Source organism: Erpetoichthys calabaricus, chromosome 4 (genome assembly GCF_900747795.2).
Source record: "Erpetoichthys calabaricus chromosome 4, fErpCal1.3, whole genome shotgun sequence".
NCBI classification, from domain to species: domain Eukaryota; kingdom Metazoa; phylum Chordata; class Cladistia; order Polypteriformes; family Polypteridae; genus Erpetoichthys; species Erpetoichthys calabaricus.
In genome coordinates this window covers 314,152,940-314,175,768 of record NC_041397.2, presented here as the reverse complement: position 1 = coordinate 314,175,768, position 22,829 = coordinate 314,152,940, and the positions used below count along the sequence as shown (strand labels likewise).

Below are 22,829 nucleotides of genomic sequence, written 5' to 3'. Positions count from 1 at the left end.
TTTAACCTGTTCTGCACAGGGGGCGGGGGGATATTTCTTTGAGTGTGTTTACACTTTATTGTAATTTTTATTGTACTTTTTTTATTGTATTCTCACTAATTATTTTTTATTTTTACTTTTTTCAAAGGCGGTTCCCTAATTTTGTGCACTATATTTAAGAAAAATACATTTCATGTTACTTGTGTTTTATAATAAAATATTTATTTATTTTGCCCCAAATTCTGTCCTGGGTTTTAACTAATTAATAAAAAAAAAATCACAAAACACTTAAAGTTAATTAAAATTAATTCAGCTTTAGCAATTTGATGATACATCCACCTTAATTATTAAAAAGTATCGATATCGGTGATACTGGCCCTGTATTTACTTGGTATCGGATCAATACCAAATCTTGTAGTATCGCACACCACTAGTGTGTGCGCCCTGAGGTGGGCTAGTACCCTGCCCAGGCTTTGTTTCTTGCCTTGCGCCTTGTGCTGGCTGGGATTGGCCCCAGCAGACCCCGTGACCTTGTAGTTAGGATATAGTGGGTTGGATACTGGATGGATCTTGTAAATATGCGTTCGTGGACACGCCTCAAACCCCGCCCCGTTCCACCCTGAAACAGCCAATTATAGAACATGCTAATCAATGTCATGCATATGCAATCACGATGCTGTCTAGACCTTCGTTGGCTGGTAGTGCAGTCATGTGACACATCTAGTTGCGCAAGATAGAAGTTCTCGTTTCTAAGTTCTGTGCACGGTGTCAGCAGAAAGCTCGAAGGTGTTGAAAGGCAGCATGTTACCGCTGTTGTAAATGCCGTGAGCTCCAGCCACACCAAGACTGAAATAATTTTTTAAAAATCCGATTTCTGGTGACGTTTGCTAGTCATTGTCAGTGTGCTTGTAACGGAAGGAGTAAAAAAAAAAAAACAACTACACTGTATGGCTGCGGTCTGCGAATGTCATCTGTAATTGGCGATTCCCTTTAATGCGCATTATGCCAGAGCAGTCCTGCCGAGCTCAGTCTTATCTTGGCATCACAGAAGACTTGTGCATTAATTGAATGTCGTTACTTACAGTTAACAAAAGCAGCTTAATTCTCGCTGCCCTTATTGCAATATGAATGTATTAAAGTGCTCTGATTACGTTAAAAAAACTGACCCTGGTGCAAATTGCCTTTTTATGTTGGTAATAGCGTGTTATGTTTTATGCATGTGAACCCACACCATACGAAAACTGGATGTAGCGCCTCATCGGTCGGATAATGGCTTCCAGCACAGCCAGCATGACTGAGTGAAGCTTGACTGAGATATTGCTAAACTGTCGACCAGTCCTCTGAGAAGTGACAACAGGTAGTCTAAACTGAAGAAAAAAAGAAGTTCTTCAGTGCAAATATGCAGTATTGGTTCTCTTAAAAGAGAACTAAAATTCACTTTGTACATCATATTTATCACATCTGAACTTTAATATGTTTGTTTCGTCATTATAACAGCTCAGTGATGTGAATTATTATGCATGGGAGTCGTCATTTATGTGATTTACCTGCATTTGTCTTCTTGATCAAAGATGCCATCACTTCCTAGTTTCTCCGAAATGTTGCGCACGCATAGGTCCGAGTCGCCATAAATATATGCAGGTTTTATTTTATATATCCCAAAGTTTGCGTGGTCAAATGCGTACACATATTTGGAGCCTTTTTGTGCATGAGCAAACTTTATAAATAAGGCCCCTATTCCAACCTTGGGTCTTGTCACGAAGGGATTACTGCAACTCTCTGCTTGGTAGGTACATTGGTACTGTATGTGTCACTAAGCCACCCAGCGCAACCCTTGTTTGGATTAAGCAGGTCAGAAAATAACCATAATATTAATTGATGGGCGTATCGGTCTGATTGGACGGCCCAGCACACTGATGCCCGCCCACAGCGTCAGGTCTGTGTAATTGTAAAGCATAGAAAAGACACTTTTCCCGGGTGGGGCAACAACTGTTTAATGACTGGTCGTTGGCTACTTTCTGTCTCGTGCAAGCGCAGCTCAGTGTAAACGCTAAGAACAGCTTTCTACTGTCTCTGTCGAACGGCATAGCAATCGGTTGCTACATGAAATATTGTCAGCGACGTGAGAAAAGAAAACTCCCAAAAGTCAACTGAAAATGTCGCTAGGCTCTAAAAAAAAGAGTCTGACAAGTCCCTTTTTATAATCACAAAGTTGCCGAAGCGACAACACTCATTCAGTGAAAGTTGCCGCAATGCCAACCGGGAAATGAAGTTTTTTTAACCACACGAGCTATTCCTTCTTTAACGATGCAGGAACGCCCTTCCCCTTTCTTATTGGCCCATAAGACTACAATAATGCTCCCTCTACTTTTCATTGGCTGATTCATAGAGAACAAAACATGGGAGTCCCGTGGGCGTGGTTATCTGGACTCGGGCGCCAAATGCAAAAAACGTGCTTCAGGAAAAGTCATATAAAGACACGGGAAAACGAACACTTCTGAAGAGAAGCTGGCATACCACTGTATTGTATACCGTGATGTTCTCGAATACTCCAGGAATAGTCAAACGTCATTAAAGTAGTGTATTTATGTATCGTTACGTGCTCCTGACTTGCTTTTAAGTGCGCTCTAGAGTCACATGAACAACGGGCCCCGCCTCCGGAAGTGCGACAGCTGCCCGGAAGTCGTTTTTACACGTTTTTTTAAACAATCATGGTGCCGACCTTGTGAATGGCGGAGGTAGTTGTTTATCGGCTTCACAGACGGTGTTACGGAGTAAAAGTTTGATGTGCTTTCGGGAATCTGTGGAACTGTAAAAAAATGTTGACGTTTATGACATCGGTGTTCCGGCGACTCGTCATTACCCCGGGAGGCTCAGGTAAAAGCGCCTTTTAAACTCGCTTGGTGGTTCTTGAGGAATGACATGTGGGTGATTGTAGATCAAAGAGTAGACATCCCTTACTGTGCATTTCATAATATTTATTTTTTATAAAATCCTTCAATGTACTGGTTTCAATAATGCTAAGATTATATGTAAAGGCAGAGGGATTTAACTAGATGTTAAGTTTTATTTCATTTTTCTTATATGCTGTCAGTCATTCATTTGGTCACCTAAGCTGACGGTGAAGTATTCTGTGTTTTCCCCTTTTGCCCTTCAGTGTGCACGTATACTGTAAGTTTTATTTAAGATTTCTTGGTAATAGGTTTAAATCCGACGTTATCTAGATTTTCAGAAGGCGTCCGATAAGGTCTCACATGTGGGGTCGGCAATCAAACCAAAAGAACTGGGAGTTTAGGGTGATGGTTTTAGATGGGTGCAGAACTGGCTCAGACAAAGGAAGCAGGGGGTGATGGTGCGAGGAACCTCAACAGAACTGGGCGATGTTAAGAGTGGTGACTGGCAGGGGTCAATGCAGGGGTCGCTGCTATTTGTAATATCTATAAATGATTTGGAAGGGAATAGAAGTAACAAGCTGGTTAAGTTTACAGATGATATTAACATAGTTGGATTGACAGATAATCTGGAATCCGTTATATCATCACAGAGAGACTTGCACAGCATACAGGCTTGATCAGATTTGTGGCAGATGAAATGTAATATCAGTAAATACGAAGTATTACATGTAGGAAGTAAAAATATTAGGTTTGAATGTACAATGCAAAGAGTGTAAATCGAAAGTCCACCTTATGAAAAGGATTAGTGGACTTGACACTATCATCTTCCACGCAGTGTACAGAAGCCATCAAGAAGGCTAACAGAATGTCAGGTTGTATAGTGTGGTAGAAAATTATGAATACAGACACCCCCACACTGGAATGCCCCGATTTAAGCAATAAAACTCGGGTAGGAGAAAGCGTCAATCGTTATACTTTATCTAAATCTCTGAAAAGGCAAAAAACATCATATCATTGTTTTTGCAAAGGAAAAAGTGTCATCTGCGCTCTATTTATACAGTACAATCCATTGATTAGGTCACTGTTCTTTAAAAGGAATTCATTACAAATTCAGAAAACTTTTAACATGATTGGTTACACCTAGTTGCTAACAGTACAAGGCAGATGTTGATACCTTAGATCAGTGGTCCTCAACCTTTTTGACATCTAGGACCACTTTATTAGATGCAAAATTTTCCACGGACCGGTTCTGGGCAGTTTTATACACAATTTACATAACATTTCTATTATTATTAAGTTATAAAGCAGTTCGCATATGTTTGCAACCCAAGATATTTCTTCTTTTTTTGCATACAACAAAGACATATGCTTTGCATTTGCCATTCCAACAGATTGCACATCACAAACATTAACACTGCTATCGTTTTTTTCGTGTCTGCCGTTTCTATAGGAGGGTGACAATGAGTTAAATTCCAATGGATGTTTTTCAAAAGTTGACAAGCAATAAGCAAAAGGTATCACTGAAAACCACAGAAAACAAAAACAGCAAAAAAAAAAAAAACAGTACGAGGAAAGTTCGAAGAAAGAATTTTTTTTTTTACAATGTTTCTGTTTGGGGATCATTGTGTGAATGTGTACAGCTGAGCTGTGACCACAGATCTAACTGCTCTGTGGATGATTCATTCAAGCATTTCAAGGTCACTTCATTGTAATGAAAGCATCTGTTGAATGTACTTCGTAGTAACGTGATTTCTATAGACTCTTGTCATATGGGGAAACTGTCGGGACCATAAAAATACTTTATTGTAATACTCTCTCACCTCGGTCTTTCTCCTCTCTCTGCACCGCTTCAAAGCCCCGCCCGCCAAGCATTCTGAAAAGACTGAGTGAGTCGCCATTGCCGGCAGTTCTCTCGCGGCCCGGCTGTCAGACGGCTGCGGCCCAGGTAGTGGGTCGCAGACCGGTGGTTGGGGACCCCTGCCTTAGATGACCACAATTTGATGGATAGTCCTGTTTGTTTAGGATGTACGTGACTTTTTAAATGTATTATTTTTATTCTTATTTTAGGAGGTGTGTGAATTTCACAAAGAAGAGAAAAGAACAATGGCCTATATATATATATATATATATATATATAATGATCCAGCTGGGTACAAAACAGGAAACAGTATTATAGAAGAAAGGTTATGCCATATAAATATAGCACTTCTCTTAAGGGTTTATATAAAGGACAAGAAATACATTTTATCATAGTGAATATCATAGTGTCAGCTTTTAAGCATAAGCTCAGAAGGATACGAGACTCAGACACATGCCGGGTGCACATCGGACCAGGGTTCAAATTCAACTCTTACAATAGCGCCTTGATGTGTAGAGTACAAGTCAAGTTGAGCGGCTTTGCTGTGTCGCCCATTCATAGTATTGCAGCATCCAGTGGTTTGAAACAACAGGACTGCAGAGCAACATATACATAAACACAGGACAAGTGCAAGATGGGTAAGGAACTATATAATATGGTAATAAATAATAGGTAAACAGAAAGGTAGAAATAAACTGAAATAGATTGTAAGAAGTCAATAATATCAACAACTAATAATAAAACTCAAAGTAGTAGCAAATGTAACAGATGTACTGCATGCTAAATAAGCCACTAAAAACTAAGGTCTGAGGGCAAAGGGGCAGCACAGAATTGAGAGTGCAGGCAGCCAAGTGGTAGAAGCTGTTGGTGAATCTGGCAGAATTGGTTTAGATGCTGCAGCACCTTCTTCTAGACTTGAAGTGGGAGGGGTGGGATTTTTAAAGTTTTTCATGTTTCACTGCTATGTGGGTGAAGCTGTGGGGGACACATAGCTTGCAATTTTTGTACAGGTTTTTTTTTCTTTCTTCATTATATCAGCTATGCATTCATAATTCCTAAGGTTTAATTATAAATTATCATTTTAATTATGTAGTACTTTTTTTTTTTTTTTTTTTTTTTTTACAAAAACATATGCTATATGACACACAGCAACAAATAAACACAGTACAAATTAAAAACAAAAAAAAGCCGTAAATGTATTAATGTTCATAAGATGTTCATCAAGAAGACATGAGACTAACGTGCACAACAGGTTTATAAGTAAAAAAAGCTAATTTTGCTGTTAAGCTAACAAGCCTTTTGTGTACTAAACAGCAATTTCAAATTCTTCTTTATCTTTTATTTTTCCAATTAAAAATGTAAGCTGCAAAACATAATACAAGCTCACTGTCGAAACTCTGATGGTGTCCGTTTTAATTTAAAGGGCAACATAAAAAGGGCTGATTTCATTAAAGTAGCTTTTCTTGCTGTTTGTCTGATTACACAGGACGGCCACTATAAATCCGTTTTCTCAGTTTATTGTTCCACTTTCTTTAACGTAAAGGCTAAGCTCTCATGTAAAACAAGCCTTGACTTGCTGCTCTTTGTTTACGCTGTAGGAAGTTTGCTGCAAAAAAAAAAAAGGCGTGTGTGGGTTAGCTACTGTAAAATCTTGCGTAAAGGAGTACTGCAACTAAATTAGTGTGAAGCTTAGGGTGTGCATGTACTTTTTGTTTCTGGCTGAATCTGTAATCTTACATTCCAATACAAATAATGTAGATAGTGCATACAACAGTACTGCAACGAAATTACCATGAAGCTTGGAAAAGCATATTGTTTTTGGCCGATTTACAGATCGCAGATTGAGTCTTTTTTAGTGAAAACTGGTAGATTCATATCAACAGCTGATCATGCGGAGCATCCCTAGAGGTGGTGTTAATTGACCAAGTAAAGTCAGTAGTTCATAGACGTCATGGGTTTGGGTCCTGCCACGATAGACAATTCGGTAAATAATTCACGCAAATGATTAAAATTGAATATTTACAGTGTGTAATTTGGTTTAATCAACATATTATTTAAGTCAGATAACCCTATTACAACTCTAATCTGTACCACAGTGTAACCGTTGTAGGAACCTACGGTCAGAGACATTGCAATTCCCAAACCAGACGTTAATGCAGCTGTTCAGATAGGCTCCAGCTTTCTTGCAGCCCAAATGAGGATAAAGCAGGTTTGGGAGATGAGTGGATGGAGCAGAGTAAAATACTTACATGCCTGTGCTAATCAACAAGTCGCTGCACTTGGGCACCAGAATTACTTAAAATATCGGAGCATTAGTTATGTTTACATTCTAACCTTTATAGTACAAGGAAACCAATCTGGTATATTAATCACTATTTAATCATTAAATCACTAATTTAAATTAATGATAGTAAGCAAAGTAAAATTTTCATTTCCCCTTGAGGACAAATAAAGTTATCTGTCTGTCTGTGTCAAACATTGATAAACACTGTCATGCTTTAACTGTAGAACCTATAAGTGAATGAAGTGAGCAGTCTGACAAAGTCACAGTAGTAAATTTTGCTTCAGAAAAAATGAGTGAACAAGGATTTGCAGGCTCTACAGCTTAAGCAACTAATTTATATTTGCAGTATTTCTAAGATAGAGGAGGCAGGATTTAAAATTGCAAAAATGTGATCGCTGAAGGATAAATCCTTATCAAAGATATGTCAATTTGTAGTATTTTGTACTGTTCATGGAGTTATTACATACTAAGAGTACCTGACTTTTTTAATTTAAACAAAGAATAACATTTAGTTAGATACGTTATTGATCCCCAGGGAAATTTAAATACCAGTAGCCGTGTATTATACCAAGTTAGACAGAAATATTGATACTTGTGTACTAAACAGATGGCTAGTACCCTTTTCTATTATCGTGACGCAAATCGGATTTTCGTTTTTAAGATTAGGCACCCAAAGGGGACATTAACATTAGGGACCTATAGGCACCCCCCACTAACTTTAAGGTTAGTATTTGTGGTTAGGGTAGGTCAGTCTAATAATTTAAACTCCAAAAATTAAGCAACCGGGGCGGCGACCCCACCAATTTGCGTGACGATAATAGTGCAGTCCGTTTAGTACACAAGTACCTAAATATTTAAGTACACACTATACAAATAATATTAAGTAAATTTGTAATCTTACAATTCAATACAAGTAATATAGATAGTGCATACAACTGTACTGCAACTAAATTACCGTGAAGCTTGGAAAAGCGTATAGTTTTTGTCCAATTTACCAACCACCAATCGAGTCATTTTTAGTGAAAATCGGCTGATTTAGATCGGCTGCTGATCGAGCGGAGCATCCCTAGAGGTGGAGTTAATTGACCAAGTAAGGTCAGTAGTTCATAGACATCATGTATTTGGGTCCTGCCAAGATCCACAATAGACACTTCGACAGATAATTCATGCAAATGATGAAAATCAAACATTTATGTAATTTGGTTTAATTGACAGTCATCATTATTTGAGTTCGATAACCCTACTACATCCTTAATCTTTACTACAGTGTAACCGTAGTAGGAACCTAGGGTCAGAGACATTATGATTCCCAAACCAGATGGTGATGCAGGATTTAAAACTGCAAAAATTTGATCACTGAAGGTTAAATCCTTATCAAAGATATGTCAGTTTTTAATATTTTGTACTATTAGAGGAGTTATTACATACTAAGGGTACCTGATTTTTTTTTAAATTTAAAGTAAGAATAACATTTAGATAGACACGTTATTATTCTGTAAAGGAAATGTAAGTACCAGTATCCATGTATTATACCAAGTTAGAGACAAATACACACTATACAAATAACACTAAGTTTGTAATCTTACAGTCCATTACAAGTAATGTACTGTAGATAGTGCATACAACAGTGCCAGTTCAGTGAGAATTTTGCAAATAACGTCATTACCAAAGTGACAGGTGGAGAAAAGAATATTCTTAAAATTGCTGAGTTGCATATATTCAGAGAGAATCATAAGCATATATGAAAATAAGAATTCCATCCTAATGCAAACTAGTACAGCAAGGGTTAAACTATAAAACCCCTTGCCTGCATATTTTATTTATTTATTTTTTCTCTTTTCAGCTGCAGACCACCAATATCTTGTTGCTAATCTCAAAAACTTTAGTCAAGGACAATATGTACTTTGAAAGGGTTAAGCAGACCATTGTTTTAGAAATGCGGCTGCTCAGAACTTCAACCTTGAGAGATGCTTGGACATCAAGGAACTCTCATTTGAACAGCACAGGGTCTCGTATGTGGGTCTTCCTGGTTTCAACTTAAGATGTGTTCTTGATGAACGAACTCAACCACCCCGTTTGGGACGAGTTAAAGAGTCTAATGGCTCTGGGGACAAAGGACCTTTTCTACCTGTCTGTGTTGCAGTTCTGTGACAGCAGCCTACCACTAAACAAACTCCTCTGCTTAATAATGGTGGGGTATAGTGAGTAATGTTCATTGTCCACAATAGATACATTCAGCTGCAGAGGAGATGTACTCAGTATTTGTTGAAAGGAGTGTATGTGTTTGTTTGTTTTTTTTTGTGTGAGAGGTTCAGCCCGGACACAACCAAATGGACACCAACAGTTTAGAAAATCACACGCTTTTATTAAACTAATGTCCCCAAACACCAGTCCCGCACACACACAGTGCTCCCGCACCACAACACCCTTCCTCGGGCCTTTCACTGTCCGTGGGCTGCCTTTCCTCTCTTCACGGGATCTTCATCCTGCTCCCACTCCCGACTCTAACTCCCCGATTGTAGGTAGGCAGCCCCTTTTATCTCCATCCGGATGTGCTCTAGGTGCTTTCTGATGTTCTTCCGGCAGCACTTTCTGGTGTGGTGGAAGCGCTGCCCTTACACCCGGAAGCACTCCGGGTGTTCAGGAAAAGTCCTTCTTCCACCTGCCTAGGTGTGGCGGAAGTGCAGGTTTCCCAGGCTCTACGATGCTTGGGGCGCCCCCTGGCGGCGGCCATGGGCCCCAGTGGGTTTGAGCCTCCTGGCTCCGTCCCTCATGGTCCGGGGAACGAATAAACCACCTCCCGGTCCTTCCAGGCCCCCCAGCCTCCTGTGACATTTGTTATAACATACTAGGGGGCTTTGCCCCCGTTCGCTTCACTCACCAACTCCTCTCCCCCCAAAAAGCCAGCTCTACATACCGTTGTGAAGAAGGTGGCTGAACACATCCCAAGGAGATGTAGCCTCTCCTCCGAAAACCCTCTTAAGCGATGATAAATAGTGGGAAACAAAAAATTATTTTTTTTTTAACTCCTGTTTGCTCGATCAGCTACTGGCTTTCCATGTGATCTGCACTTTCCTCGCCTACCCCTTTCCACTCCGCCATCACTATGTGCCAATGTGAAGAGGGTGGCTGAACGCACCCCAAGGAGACGCGGTTGCTCCTCTGAAACCCCTCTTAAACGGTGATACATTGGGAAACAAGTAACAGTTGTTTTTTTTTTTTAACCTCCTCTTTTTACCGTGTTGCTGCTGCCGTGTCGTGTGATTTAAATTTTGTGCGGCGGTTTGAACGTTTAAAAGCCTGTACAGCACCTGAATATTCAATCTCTTTTCGCTGTTCCGTTATTTCACCAAGTAATACAGTATTTTCCATTTGTTTGTGCTAATACGATCTTTACTCTCATTTTCTTGACACTTTCGAGTTTTCCTACTTCCATTCTCTTTAATCTGCTCTGCATGTGTATCACAGGACTTGCTTCCAAAGGTTGTAAGTATGACGTGACTTGACTGTCTCGCGGGACGTGAAAATGTCTCTCTTCAAAAGACACAAAAAGCAACTACTTGTAGTAACAAGTAATCAAGTTTTTATTTTGTACCTACCTTAAAGTTTCTTTCAAATCTTTACCTGTTTGCACTAAACATTTAGAGATGTCTTTTCATGTAGTTTCCATTGACAAGTTTGGTAGACGTAAAGAAGAGAGTGATTCAGATGGGGGGTCCATGTATAGAAAGCGTTGCCATTTCTACATGATGTGACCAAAATCTTTGCAAGTCCCTTTAAATGAATGTGTCTGAACTGTTTAATTGGTAATTTTAAACTGTGGAGCAGAGTGTTGAATCAAGGGAAAATATGTATCTTTGTCCCAAACATTATCGAGGTCACTGTATATAAGAACAAATTAGAGAAATCGATGGGAACCATTTGACTTGTGCAGTTCTGTTCAGTACTGCTATTTTTCTGTTCGGTTACCTGTAGTTATAGTGCCCAGAACCACACAGACTTTTCAGAAGTGACTGAAATGCACTTTGCTGCTGATGAAAGTCTTCAGCTACATTCCTTGTACATTTGCATGTAGGTGTATTTGCTCGTATTCTCACACTCTTTGTTTTTATTGTGTTTTTTCAGGTCCGCTTCAGAACCACATGAAGACACTGGCTGCTGGAATTAAGACCTTTCCTGAACCTCCAGACTATAGTGGTATGGTTCAATTTAAAAAAAAACATTTGCTGAAATCCCACTTCATTGATCAGTCAGGGACAATTTTGGATTGCCAATGCACCTAACCTACATGTCTTTGGACTGTGGGAGGAAACCGGAGCACCCGCAGACACTGGGAGAACGTGCAAACTCCACGCAGGGAGGACCCGGGAAGCGAACCCAGGTCTCCTAACTGCGAGGCAGCAACGCCACTACTGCGCCACCGTGCCGCCCTTCTTTATATCCACAATATCTGAAATTTCAATTAGGATGTGCAGACTTTTGATATGCACCATAATACTGTATATACATACAATTACATACATACACAAAAGTGTATGGTATTTCACCTCAGGTGCTTATTGAAATTGCTACCAATTAAAAATTGTTGACTACACTTCATTGGTATCCAGTGAAATATGACTTCTACTGCATACCCATACAGGTCCACTCCACATCCATCCATCCATTATCCAACCCGCTATATCCTAACTACAGGGTCACGGGGGTCTGCTGGAGCCAATCCCAGCCAACACAGGGCGCAAGGCAGGAAACAAACCCCGGGCAGGGCGCCAGACAACTGCAGGGTCCACTCCACAGTCAAACAAAATATTTTTTTAATTTTGAGAGATTTTGTCATCCATGAACAATTTTTAGTTGCATTGGTCGTTCTTGATGCAAATGAAGAATTGTGTAATACAGTTTTGTAAATTTTGTTTTACTGATGTGTGGCATGCAGCAGACTGACTTCACTCACAAGGTGGTTACACTATAAGCACCATCTTTGTTTGACTGTTGAGCACAAGGACAATTGATATCACTTTGCTCTGGATATTTTGATCTGCATTTTTTTATGACATTTAGGATTTTTGCACCTTCTAAACAAGACTGTTTAGTTACTTACTTATACCCTTAATGTAGGAGATTGCATTGCCTTGGAGTTTTCCTGTCACTTAACAGCTGTCCTCACAGGTGGCACAGTGGTAGTGCTTCTGCTTTGCAGTAAGGAGACTGTTGAAGATTGTGGGTTCGCTTCCCGGTTCCTCCCTGTGTGGATTGCGCTTTGAGTACTGAGAAAAGCACTATATAAATGTAATGAATTATTATTATAGTATTTTTATGTTGTTAGTGACAAGTGTAAGCCTGTGTACATAACACTTTGGCATTAAGCAAGCACAAGCTATTGAACTGTTTTTGTTCTGAAGATGTATGGATTGTGTATTGGGCTGTATCTAAACATAGTTCATACTGGTATGGGGTTGGAACCAGATCAACTATTAAATTTAAATGCAGCTGTACTATCATTTCCTTCTGAAAACGTCAAGCCACTCATACTACTGCATCCAAGAACCCAGATAATGAATAGAGTTGAAAATGCAGGAGAATATGCAGACTGGGTACTTCAGGCCAGGATGGGGAGCCTGCACTGTTACAGCACGTTGCCGCACCCACCACACAACGAAACAGCTCAGGATCCTTGTTGGCAACCCCTCATGTAGACACGTGGTTCTGTCCCACCCTCTGGAAATGACCCTCTATCTGCCGCAGCCAGGTGTTACGTGGGTGTCCCCTTGGTTTGGTCCAGCCACTCAGGTCCTCAACAATGAAGGTCCTGCGAGCCAGATCACCCTCGGGGAAACGTGCCACATGGCTGTAATGCCCTAACTGACGCTCCCTCACAATGCAGGTAATGTGTCTCATTCGCGACTCTGTGACTAACCATTCATTCGACACAAAGTCAAACCAGCCATACCCAAGGATTCTCTGAAGAGACACAGTACTGAAGGAGTCCAGTCTTCATCTCAGGTCACGGGATAGCGTCCATGTCTCACAAGTATAAAGACTTGGACCTTTCGTCCTTTTGCACAGATATCGGGAGCGCCACACACCCCTTTCCAGTGACCTCATGACCCCCCATGTTCTCCCAGTCCGTCTACTGACTTCATAGGAAGAGTCACCAGAGTCATGAATGTCACTGCCGAGGTAAGTAAACTTCTCAACGAGGTTGACACTCACTCTCCGCAGACAGACACACTGATGATGGCTGAGCCTAAGATGTCATTAAAGGCCTGGATGTTGGTTTTTATCCAGGACACTCGCAAGGTCAGACCCTCGGACTCCTCGCTCAGTTCTCTCTAGCGCCCCGATCAGAGCCTCCATTGACTTTGTGAAGATCACAGCATCATCAGCAGAGTCAAGATCCGTGAATCTTTCTTCACCAACAAATGCCCCTCAGCCGCTGGACCCCACCTCCCTGCCCAACACCCAGTCCATGCAAGCATTGAACAGAGTAGGAGCAGAACAGACCCCTGACAAACCTCCAGAATCATCTGGGAGTAACACAGAGGTTCTGCCTCCACTTGGCACAACTCTCGCCATATTTCTATAAAAAAAAAAACATTTTGTTTTCCTGTAGATGGTCACAGTGTTGAACATTTTAGCACATTTCCTATGTCCAGTAGCAATATCAGTCTCCTTCTAGAGCCATCCTAGGTGCCCTCAGGCCAGATGAGAGGGTTAATCTCTGCAGTGATTATTCTGTCCAGTACACCACCTGTGACAGGCAACCAGGGAGAAATTCCACAAAACAGCCATACCACCTTAACTGGTCTCTCTCTATCCAGAGCAGCTGTTGTTCAGTTCTGTGGGTATCTTAGGTTCTCAGATGATGACTTTCTCACAAAGGGTAAGACTGTCTATCCTTTGGGGAAAGAACCTTATTAACAGGTTTTATCTGCACTTTCATGCTTTTGCTCCATGCATGCAGCTAATGATCATAGGCAAGGGTTAAGATGTAGACTGGGTAGCAATGTCTGACGTTTAATCCACCTAGTTCTTGCTTTATTACCAACATCCTCTACGCTGCCTAATTAACTTCTGCTACTATACCAAATCCTTGGTCATCCCCACATTCCCATACCGTTTCTGAGGTAATCAAGATCCATCAGCATTTAAAGTCTCCTGTGTGTTCTGCACCACCAGACCAAAGTTCTGTATGGCCGTCTGTGATGTTTGAATGATTGTGGATTCCACAACCTGCCATGATCCTCACTGCATGAAATCATTTAAAATGAAGCCTTAAAACAAAACACTACGCAAGAACATTTTATCTTAGGCAGAATACCCAGTGGGGGGCAAGACGGTCTCTTGGCCTGGAACCTCTGCAGATTTTTGTATATTTTTTTTTTTCTCCATCTTAACTGGTCAACTGACCTTATCATCACACCAGCATGTAGAGACTTAAAAAAACATTTATGTATTAAGGACTCTCTGTTTCTTATTTATAAACAGTATATACTCACGTACAAGTCGGGTCTTCAAATCCAAAAAATCGATCATAAAATCAGACCCCGACTTATACGCCCGTTCAAAAATGCAATTTTTTTTTTTTTTTTTTTTACATCTTCTTGCCTCTTCCAATCTCGCAGTAGTTCCCAATTTCTTTCGCCACTTCAACGACGTTTAACTTAAATCCAGCTTCATATTTTCTTCTGATCGAACGCTCCATCGTAGATAAGGGATGCTCTTACAATAAAGGTGTATGAGGGTGTGAGATACAAAAACACAAATCAGTGCAAATGTCACTTTGGAATAGTTTGGGTATTACCGTATGGTCAAGTAGGCACAATAGAGAGAGTGAGAGAGGTTAGGAGCACACGCTGATACAGCGCATTGCCTCACCCACATTGAAAAGAAAAGGCCGTATATTCTGTGGTGACTCTCTCAGGTGGGTGTTAGCATATCATAATCTCTTAGATCAATAGTGTGAGTTTTCTGCATTCGACTTATACGACCGACATTATAAAATACCAGAAATTATACTGTAAAATCAAGGCCCGACTTATACGCGAGAGAATTTATCTGCAAGTATATACGGTATTTATTTTATGTAAGTATGCATTATTTATTTCTTTGTATACTATTTATTAGACATGCTTCAATCAGGCTGATACTGAGCATCAATTTCATGTTACTGTATCGACTGATTCTGGTACTGATTCCATTTTTTTTTTCTGTATCTCATTAAAAAGCTTTTTACACTTTGCCCCTGCATGACCAGCCACATTAGAAGCCCTATGTCGTATATTAAAAGTGTTAAGTTTGTTATTTTTATAATTAAATCTATAGACTACATATGTTAACTGTTCATCTTTTATTAACTAAATGAAATTCTGTAGGCGTATTGTTCAGTAACCCTAAACATCTAAAAATAAATAAAATTTTCTTAAAATACATACTGTAACTAAAAATAATACAGAAAGATTTATCCATAATGCATATGGCATAAAAAAATACATCTTACATTTACAAGCTGTTTAATTTCTTCTGTAATGTATCTATCTGAAACAAAGCTTAACTAAACATAAAAAGTAGTAGTTATTAACATTTCTCTAACATAAGTCTATATTCTAACACAATGTGTTTAATCGATATTGGCAATTAAACACTGCTTAAATATAAATATACATGCACTTATTAGTTTTAATCATTTTAAATCATTTTGATTTGCACTACAGCTTTTTTTTGCTGTTAAATTGTACATTTACTAAATTTACTTTTACAGGGTTTTTTTTCCCCCCCAGTGTACCATCTAGACATTTGTAATTCTTGAGATGTAATTATAAATATAGATTACCATTTTAATAATGCAGTATTTGTTCCTTACCAAATCTTATTTGTGTGCAGAATGCAGTATAATAGACACAATACAAATCTTAAAAAAAAAGACTCAAATATATCAAATGTTAACAGCATGTTTATCAAGGAGATAACATGCCTAACAAGTTTACAAGCAAGATAAATTTTGCGGGCAAAATTGGATGCTGTCATGAGAAATCCCCTCCAGGAGGTGCCCTCTTGGAGCCCTTTTAGCCAGAGGTTCATTCCACCATGGTGTGCTAAGGAGCACTTCTGGGGGTCTTTTCTGCCCTTTAATTTATACCGAAGTATGTAGAAGTATGTAGATATTGTTTGGCTTTAAACTTTAAGTTAAACTTGTATATCTTTAATTTGTGTTGTCATCAGAGAAAAGTAGTGTTTCTACACAATGAAGAGGCCTAGCCGCAAGAATTAAAAGTTTTGTTGTTTGCAAGCGGCACAGACACAAAGTTGCTGGTGTGTAGCTCATGCAGGGGGTTGGCGAGTGAAGCCCCCTAGTGACAAAATAAAAAGAAAAATCATAATAAACTCTTGTCTTGTTTTTCTTAAGGTGTTGTGTTGCCTGAAAAACTAAAACTTAAGTTTATAAAAAAAGTCCCAAACTTTAAGAAGGCGACAAAGGAAATGAAGAACCTGAAGTGCATTCGTGGCCCAGCCGTGAAAGCAAACTCCTTTACAAGAGGGCAGTATGGAATTGTGGTAAGTAGTAAGGATTTATAATTAAAGGAAAATTCAGGTTTAGGAATCCTTAGATGCCTTTTTTTTTTTTTTAATTAAATAAGACACTTTGTGCACACGTTACTGTAAGTACAGATAAAAACATTGTCTAGGATTCTAAATTGACAAAATTGCATACAGGCAGACTGAATGCTGATGGTACGGGTCGATTGCTGTCAAGCCTTGTTCCTCACATCCCCGGAGCCTCGTCGAGTATATACTGTTAGCTGTGCTGTCTAATAACACTGATTTACTTTATTCATAAAAAAAATAAATAAATAAAGCAAATGCGACAAGAGGTTTAGTACTTGGTGGTACGCTAGACTTAAAAGATTTTTGCGAGCACTACAATGTAAGGTCGCCTGATAAAATGTACATTTTTTTTTTAGTCATGGCTGCAATTTTTTGTTTCTCCAAAATATCATTTTTATTAATTGCAATTCATTTTGGGGACATTTTATAATCAAAATTCTGAGGCAGTGCCTTTGAGTTACCTATTTTTTTTTTTTTTTTAATACTTGACATTTCTGACTGACACAGAATCCCTAAATCACACATAGAACTGAATAAACAATAAAGGGATGCTTCCTCCTTTGTATTTATTGTTTATAAAACACTCCGCCGTCCACTATGTAGTTAAAAGAAATCACCCTGTGGCAGAATGGGAGTTGGTGATGCACAAAACTTCAGAAATTTACTTTGCATTTAGTTTCGTAAAATTAGATTTGCATGCAACTTCACAATTGCAAAACTTACTAAAAAGAGTTTATCAGGATTTAAAACGTTTTTTGGAGAGGGGAACAAGTTATACTGCGATTCTCCGATCAGGTTATTTTTAATGTTCATACTGATCACCGATTTTATGTTGCTAGAATTGACCCATCCTAATTTTATTCTTTTACATTTATTTTAAACTAAGCTCCTCCATAACTACACGCACAGAAGCCTTATCTATGTTAAAATGTCAACCTTGATATTTTTACAGTTAACTTGCAGACCACAAGTTTTACCTGTTCATTTTTATTTAAAAAAAAAAAAGGGTAATTCTTTAGCCTTGTTGTTCCGTGACCATTACAAATGCTAAAATAAATCCCTAAAAGTACATACTTTAATAATGTACAAAAAATATATATTCCTAATACATATAGCATAAAATAAAAATGCTTGTCCTAATTACAAGCTACTGTTCTAATAAGATGTTTATAAGGCATTTGTCAAGAAGTATTAAGGCTAAAGTGCTTAACAAACTTACATGTAAAATCATCACATTGGGCTCTTAAGCTAACGAGTCTGTTATTTACTAAGCAACTAGAGTAAAGTCTTATGTTTCTATTGTTTATTTTTTTTGTTTTTTTATTAAAAATCGGAGCCACAAGTTTGCTTACTGTCCGCATTCACCGAAGTGTCTATCTCTCTATTATAAAAAAATAAATCTTGGAAGGGAGACGAGACGTGATCTTCTTGGAAGACAATTTGATGTCACACGAGAGACACTTTAACATCGCGTGAGACAACATTTAAAACAAGTTCACGGACATCTAACGTAACAGTTGTTGGAATGCTTTTGACAGACACGCTTCTTGTGCTCCCAGCTCTTAAAACAATGACAAGCAACAAGCAAAAGACGCAGCTCGCCAGCAGCAGCAAACCAGCAGATGATTCGACTGCTACTCCTTAGCATGCGAAAAGCCAACCCCAATCCTTCACAACGCGAGCGGCAGAGACGTGAAGTGGCAAAAGGACAGATGCTGTACAGGCTTTTAAATGATCGACGCACAGCTCGCCAGCAGCAGCAACAAACCAGCAGATGATCCAACCGCTTCTCCTTCACAACGCAAGCACCGTTATACGTCCTACGAGAAAGAGATTTAACCACGGCCAGGGCCGGAAATAAAGGACAAGTACAGTATTGCTTTTACAAAAGTTTGGGTTTCAGAGGAGCGACTGTCTCTCCTTGGGGTGCGCTCCGCCCCCCTCTTCACAACGGAAGAGGGGGGTGTGGTGGGAAGAGGTGGGCGAACAAAGTGCAGATCACGCGGCACGGCAGCAACACCAAACCAGCAGCTGATCGAGCAAAGAGGAGGTAAAAAAAAAAAACTGTTGTTTGATTCCCATTGTATCACCGTTTTAAGAGTGGGTTTCAGAGGAGTGAACACGTCTCCTTGGGGTGCGTTCAGCCAGACTTTTCACAATGGAAGGGAAGGGTGGGGTGGGGAGGGGTAGGCGAGCGAAGTGCAGATCACGCGGCATGGCGGCAGCAGCAAACCAGCAGCTGATTGAGCAAAGAGGATGTTAGAAAAAAAAAAAAGGAATTTGTTTCCCATTGTATCACCGTTTAACAGGGGGTTTCGGAGAAGCGGCCGTGTCTCCTTGGGGTGCGTTCAGCCCCCCTCTTCACAACGGCGTGTAGCGCTTGGTGGGTTTTGTTGGCGAGCGAAACAAGCGCCCCCTAGTCTTTCACTAAAAACAACCCTTCCATGCAGACATACATTACACATTTCTTTACCTTTTAATCCAAAGTGAATTTTAAATCAAAGAATTGACCTCCGTTCCATATTCTTGTAATATGAGTGACTTGCTCAGAATCATAAAGGGAGTTTATGTGGAGTGTTGAAGTAATAGAATAATTAAAAAGATATTTGCTGTCTCTTGCCCCACCTTCACTTTGAGTTACTCTCCTTGGTATTCACGTGTGTGTGTGTGTGTGTGTGTGTGTGTGTGTGTGTGTGTGTGTGTGCGCGCGTGCGTGCGTGCGACTGTTTCTTCACCTGCACTCCCTGTCTCAAGCGTGCTCTGATAAAGCCTGCTCCCTAGGCTCTGACATTATTTTTCGGCCGTGTTTCTTGCATCCTGTCTGCTTCTATACTTGCCGTCTTTTGAAGTTGACTCTCCGCATGCCTTCCATGATGTTTCTCCTCCTTTTGTGTCTCACGCTTGAATTTCTTCTTTTGTTGTGGCGCCAAAGCCAAACTGACCAATCAGATTGCTCTGAGGAATTGGACAAACAGACTTTAGTGTTTTATTACATAGTGGATAGACATGCGAGTCTGCAGTTCATGCTGTGTCAGTGTTCAATTTCCCCCAACTGTTCTTATAAAGTTGAAGGAGCAAAAATGAAAAGTTTTTTTCTCTTTTTACTTGCAGGCTATGGGAGGAGGTTTTTTACACTGGGGCCATTTCGAGATGATGAGGTTAACAATCAACAGGAAGATCGACTCTGAAACTACTTTTGCCCGATGGGGAGTCAATGCCCCTGACAAACCCATCACTCGCAAAGGACTCGGAAAACGCATGGGTGGAGGCAAAGGAGAAATTGACCACTATGTGACACCAGTGCGTTGTGGCCGCCTTATTGTCGAGCTTGGTGGTCACGTTGAATTCCAGGAGGTGGAGCCAGTCCTCACAGAAGTAGTCAAAAAATTACCCTTTCCGGCTAAAGTAGTGAGCAGAGAAAGTCTGGCAGCCATGAAGCAGGAGGAACGGGAACTGGAACTTAACAACCAGAATCCTTGGACTTTCAAAAGGATCGCTTCCACCAACATGCTGGGCATCCGCAAGGTGCTCAGCCCTTATGATTTAAAGTACCAGGGCAAATATTCTGGCAAGTTTCGGATTCCTGGCAGAGTCTGAATAGTTCATGTTGCAGATTAAAATCTTTTTTGGGTTCCTTTCTGTACAGAACTCCTAAATATTGAACAAGTCATTTTACAATGGGATTGGCTCCAGCAGACCCCCGTGAGCCTGTGTTAGGATATAGCAGGTTGGAGAATGACTGACTGATGATGATGACATTTTACAATCAGGACTAAATCTGTTGTTGCTTTGCGTCTCCCCACAAAGACTTCATAAATGTTTTTGGATGTAACAAGATGTTGTTGTTTTCTAATACCTTGGTGGCCTGAAGTCATACATTTATTTAACAGCCTGTACTACATTTTGAGCAGGGGCTTTATATTAATGCAAATGTGGTAATAAGGTAAATAAGGTGTATGGCGGACATCAGCCTGTCCAGTGTGCTCAGGTCAGTGGTTACTTGTCTTCATCTGCCTTGTAATACGCAACAACAACATTTATTTCTGTAGCACGTTTTCATACAAATGATGTCGCTCAAAGTGCTTTACAGAATGAAGAAAGAGAGAAAAAAGACAAAATAAATAAGAACATTAGGGAACACTAATTAACATGGAATAAAAGTAAGGTCCGATGGCCAGGGAGGACAGAAAAAAGAAAAAAAAAACTCCAGATGGCTGGAGAAAAAAAATAAAATCTGCAGGAGTTCCAGACCTCGAGACCACCAAGCCCCCTCTAACATAAGTGATCTCAATCAGTCCTCATTGTATTCAGGGTTCACATGGAAGAACTTGATGATCATGTGGACTTCTGGTGTTTAATCCATCAATGTAAGGACATTACGGTGCTTTGATCAGGTGGTGGGGGCGCAGATCACCACCATAGAAAACTGGAAAAAGAACAGCAGAGAAAGTAGGGGTTAGTACGGATTATGGAGCCACCAGGAATTATATTGATAATGAAGTGCATATACAGAGTAGCTCTCTAGGCACTTCACGACTCTTTAGAATAGGGGGTGTCGAACAGGAGGGCTGCAGTGACTGCAGGTTTATGTCACAGCCACTTTCTTATTTACTGTATACAGTATCGCACAAAAGTGAGTACACCCCTCACATTTTTATAAATATTTTGATATCTTTTCATGGGACAACACTGAAGATATGACACTTTGCTCCAATGTAAAGTAGTCCGTGTACAGCTTGTATCACAGTGTAAATTTGCTGTCCCCTCAAAATAACTCAAACACACAGCCATGAATGTCTAAACCGCTGGCAACAAAAGTGAGTACACCCCTAAGTGAAAAATGTCCAAATTGTGCCCAATTAGCCATTTTTCCCTCCCCGGTGTCATGTGACTCGTTAGTGTTGCCAGGTCTCAGGTGTGTTAAATTTGCTGTTATCGCTCTTACGCTCTCTCATACTGGTCACTGGAAGTTCAGCATGGCACCTCATGGCAAAGAACTCTCTGAGGATCTGAAAAAAAGGATTGTTGCTCTACATAAACATGGTGTAGGCTATAAGAAGATTGAGAGCACCCCGAAACTGAGTTGCAGCACGGTGGCCAAGACCATACAGCGACAGGTTTAACAGGACAGGTTCCACTCAGAACAGGCCTCGCCATTCGCCATGTGCTCAGCGTCATATCCAGAAGTTGTCTTTTGAAAACAGACGTATGAGTGCTGCCAGCATTGCTGTAGGGGTCAGCCTGTCAATGCTCAGACCATACGCCCGCCGCACACTGCATCACATTGGTCTGCATGGCTGTCGTCCCAGAAGGAAGCCTCTTCTAAAGATGATGCACAAGAAAGACGAGCAGGTTAAGGACATGGATTACTGGAACCATGTCCTGTGGTCTGATGAGACCAAGATAAACTTATTTGGTTCAGGTGGTGTCAAGCATGTGTGGCGGCAACCAGGTGAGGAGTACAAAGATAAGTGTGTCTTGCCTTCAGTCAAGCATGGTGGTGGGAGTGTCATGGTTTGGGGCTTCATGAGTGCTGCCGGCACAGGGGAGCTACAGTTCATAGAGGGAACCATGAATGCCAACATGTACTGTGACATACTGAAGCAGAACATGATCTCCTCCCTGGGCCGCAGGGCATGATAACGACCCCAAACACACAATCCAAGACGACCACTGAGGGTAAAGGTGCTGGACTGGCCAAGCACGTCTCCAGACCTAAACCCTGTTGAGCATCTGTGGGGAAGGTGGAGGAGCGCAAGGTCTCTAACATCCATCAGCTCTGTGATGTCGTCACGGAGGAGTGGAAGAGGATTACAGTGGCAACCTGTGAAGCTTGTGTGAACTCCATGACCAAGAGAGTTAAGGCAGTGCTGGAAAATAATGGTGGCCACACAAAATATTGATACGTTGGGCACAATTTGGACATTTTTCACTTAGGGGTGTACTCACTTTTATTGCCAGCGGTTTAGACATTAATGGCTGTGTGTTGAGTTATTTTGATGGAACAGCAAATTTACATTGTTATACAAGCTGTACACAGACTACATTGTATCAAAGTGTCATATCTTCAGTGTTGTCCCATGAAAAGATAGAATAAAATATTTACAAAAATGTGAGGAGTGTACTCATGTTTGTGAGATACTGTAGATAGATAGATAGTGCCTTTCACATCTATCTATCTATCTATCTATCTATCTATCTATCTATC

At 40.3% G+C, this 22,829-nt stretch overlaps 1 protein-coding gene across 1 annotated transcript; it reads left to right on the top strand.

The window, feature by feature from the left end:
- Positions 1–2,667: 2,667 nt before the first annotated feature.
- mrpl16 (mitochondrial ribosomal protein L16) lies at positions 2,668–20,456 on the top strand. Its single transcript, XM_028790243.2, has 4 exons — positions 2,668–2,856; positions 11,141–11,212; positions 16,422–16,570; positions 19,733–20,456. Exons 1-4 carry the CDS (start codon positions 2,799–2,801, stop codon positions 20,216–20,218), a joined length of 765 nt encoding a protein of 254 aa, XP_028646076.1. The 5' UTR covers positions 2,668–2,798; the 3' UTR covers positions 20,219–20,456.
- Positions 20,457–22,829: the final 2,373 nt, after the last annotated feature.

Coding starts and splice junctions, on each gene's coding strand:
- mrpl16 (XM_028790243.2), top strand. CDS start 2,799: ATGTTGACGTTTATGACATCGGTGTTCCGGCGACTCGTCATTACCCCG. Junction 11,213..16,421: donor TGAACCTCCAGACTATAGTG/GTATGGTTCAAT, acceptor GTTTTTCTTAAG/GTGTTGTGTTGCCTGAAAAA. Junction 16,571..19,732: donor GAGGGCAGTATGGAATTGTG/GTAAGTAGTAAG, acceptor TTTTACTTGCAG/GCTATGGGAGGAGGTTTTTT.